The 2,899-nt window shown below is 50.8% G+C and overlaps 1 protein-coding gene across 1 annotated transcript; it reads left to right on the top strand.

Moving 5' to 3' along the window:
• Positions 1–735: 735 nt before the first annotated feature.
• Positions 736–2,452, top strand: LOC137533667 (E3 ubiquitin-protein ligase TRIM11-like). Its single transcript, XM_068255006.1, has one exon. The coding sequence runs from the start codon at positions 737–739 to the stop codon at positions 2,291–2,293; it is 1,557 nt and encodes a 518-aa protein (XP_068111107.1). The 5' UTR covers position 736; the 3' UTR covers positions 2,294–2,452.
• The last annotated feature ends 447 nt before the right edge of the window (positions 2,453–2,899 follow it).

Raw genomic sequence — 2,899 nt, 5'->3', positions numbered from 1 at the left:
TAAATAAATTGTTGTTTGACTGTTGATGCCACAGTCCTTCCTTTGTGTGCTTTGTCCGCATGGATGGGATAGGCCCACCACTGCCCCATCGGTTTTAAGCTCGTTTAAGTGACTTTTATTCTATTGGCGACTATTGTTTCTATGAATTGTTTGTCTGAGCTGTTTGTGGTGCAAAACCTGGCTGAAACAGTGAAAGGTGGTCAGAGGAGTGCTAGTGGGTAGACAGGTGTCGGAGGGGAGCTTGTAGTTTTTCCTTTGCTGGCAGCTGCAGGGATTGATTCTTACTCAGCTCTGACTCTGCCCGATTCTGATCAGCAGAGGAATGAGCAGGTACAGTCAGCGTTTCGCCTGGCTGCATGTTGGATTATTGTGGCTCTGTACAAATTAACAAGCTGACACATCATTGCATTCCAGCGGTTCTGGAGGTGTGTTTAGCTTCTAAGGGTACAATGGTAATTTGCATATATTCAGCAGTGTTGCATTGTGGGAGACATCTCAAGCTCACTCCAACCTGAATTATCGCACATTCTTTCTGTTTTAAGAAAGCAAACTTTTGTTTTTGTTTAAACCAGGAAGCTGGTGCTGTATGGCGGGAGTGTAATCCAGTATGCCTCTGTGCTGCTCTGTGCTCTGTGCTTTGACAGCACCCCTCCCCTCCCCAGGCAAATAAGTTATTGGTTGTTCTGGATTCTGAGAATCAGAGACTTTCACTTCCGTTCCTGTCCTGCTGCCAGCGATGGCGTCTGCTGATCTGAGCGAGGAGCTGGAGTGTCCCGTCTGTCTGACCATTTATACAGATCCTGTAAGCCTGAGATGTGGTCACAACTTCTGCCGGGTCTGTATTGATCATGTGCTAGACTCACAGGAGGGGTCTGCAGGTTATACCTGTCCTCAGTGTAGGAAGAGGTTCAGGGACCGGCCTGGATTACAGACAAACATTGCTCTGAGGAACATAGCAGAGCGTTTCCTGACTACTCAGCCAGATCAGGAGGAGGCCGGAGTCCATTGTACTTACTGTGTGGACTCTCCTGTACCTGCTGTTATGTCCTGTCTGCACTGTGACGCTTCTATGTGTGATAAACACCTGAGAGTCCACAGCAAGGCACCAGAACACGTCTTATGTGCCCCCACCACCTCCCCGGAGAGCAGGAAATGCTCCGTCCATAAGAAGATCCTGGAGTATTACTGCACTGAGGATGCTGCCTGTGTCTGTGTGTCCTGCAGGCTGGATGGAGAACATCGGGGACACCAGGTGGAGACACTACAGGAGGCCTCTGAGAAGAAGAAGGAGAAGCTGAGAAATGATCTGCAGAAACTGATGGCTGAGACAGAGGAGGCTGAGAAAAGAGTCCAGAGTCTGGAGGAACGCAGGAGAAAAGCACAAGAAAAAGCAGCTGGTGAGACAGAGAGAGTCACTGCCCTGTTTATAGACCTCAGGAGACGGCTGGAGGAGCTGGAGAAGAGAGTCCTGAGTGACATCACGAGGCGGGTACAATGCTATGATGACATCATCAGACAGCTGGAGATAAAGAAGGCGGAGCTGTCCAGGAAAATGCGTCGCATTGAGGAGCTGTGTCACATGACTGATCCACTGACTGTCTTACAGGAATCAGACACAGGTGACTTGTGTGACACGGAGGACAGACATGATAAGCAGCTCCATGATGGAGGGGATCTGGATGTGGTCGGCATCTCACACACATTACACACAGGACTGGCTGATATCATGTCTGGGGTAACTGGGGGGATCTCTGTACAGCCTGCAGACATATTACTGGATGTAACCACAGCTAGTAATGAGCTACATATATCAGATGACAGGAAAACTGCATCCCTGTCAGATATAAAGCAGAACCGCCCAGACACAGCAGAGAGATTTCAGGATAAGCCTCAGGTGTTGAGCAGCCGGAGTTTCTCCTTAGGGCGACATTACTGGGAAGTGGATGTTGGGGGATCAGATAGCTGGGCAGTCGGTATGTGTTACCCCAGTATAGCCAGGAGAGGAGGTCAGTCACAGATTGGATGTAATAACAAGTCCTGGGCTTTGTACAGGTCGGGTAATCAGTACTCAGTGACACATGACAGGAAAGTGAACCGGTTACCTGATGGGATCCCCAGTGATAGAGTCAGGATATATCTGGATTATGAGGCCGGGCAGATCTCCTTTTATGTCCTGTGTGACCCCATCACACACCTCCACACCTTCACTGCCACCTTCACTGAGCCCCTCTATGCTGGGTTAGGTGTAGGGAGAGGTTGTATAAAGGTATCTGGGGGGAGTCAGGGGGTGTGAGAGTTACACCCACTGGTGACATCACAGGGAGAGGATTGTGATTGGCTGATTGTCTTGCCAGCAATTACCAGGCCCGTTTCTAGGGCCGTGCAGCCCCCCTGGGCGTCGAGGGGGGGGGCGCTGTAATGAAGGGGGAGCTGCAGCCGCGAGGAGGGTGACCCGACCTCTACTTACCTTCCTCTCCCAGGCCACCCTGCATGCTCCCCCCTCTGCTGCAGAGTTAGCGCAGCAGGATGCGCTGTATACAGTCATCAACAGTGGCGTAGCTAAGAAACTGTGGGCCCCGTTGCAATTTTTACAATGGGGCCCCCCTAGCACTCTATACGTAGCAATTAATACGGCGCACCAAAATCTGCCAATGGCAACCACAGTGTCAGAGGTGCAAGAAGGGGATGGGGAACAGTTTGTTAATGATTGCTACTATTCATAGTATCTATAGAAGTGATTATTATGAGCACAGGACCAATAGAGGGCTAATACTGTAGTTGAAGGAGGGCCCTTCGGGGCCCCTCTGGCCCAAGGGCCCTGATGCGGCCGCTACCTCTGCAACCCCTATTGCTACGCCCCTGGTCATCAACTCACCTCCCTGCGTTCCAATCACCAATC

This window comes from Hyperolius riggenbachi, chromosome 9, assembly GCF_040937935.1.
Source record: "Hyperolius riggenbachi isolate aHypRig1 chromosome 9, aHypRig1.pri, whole genome shotgun sequence".
NCBI lineage: Eukaryota > Metazoa > Chordata > Amphibia > Anura > Hyperoliidae > Hyperolius > Hyperolius riggenbachi.
This window is presented reverse-complemented; position numbering and strand designations above follow the sequence as displayed.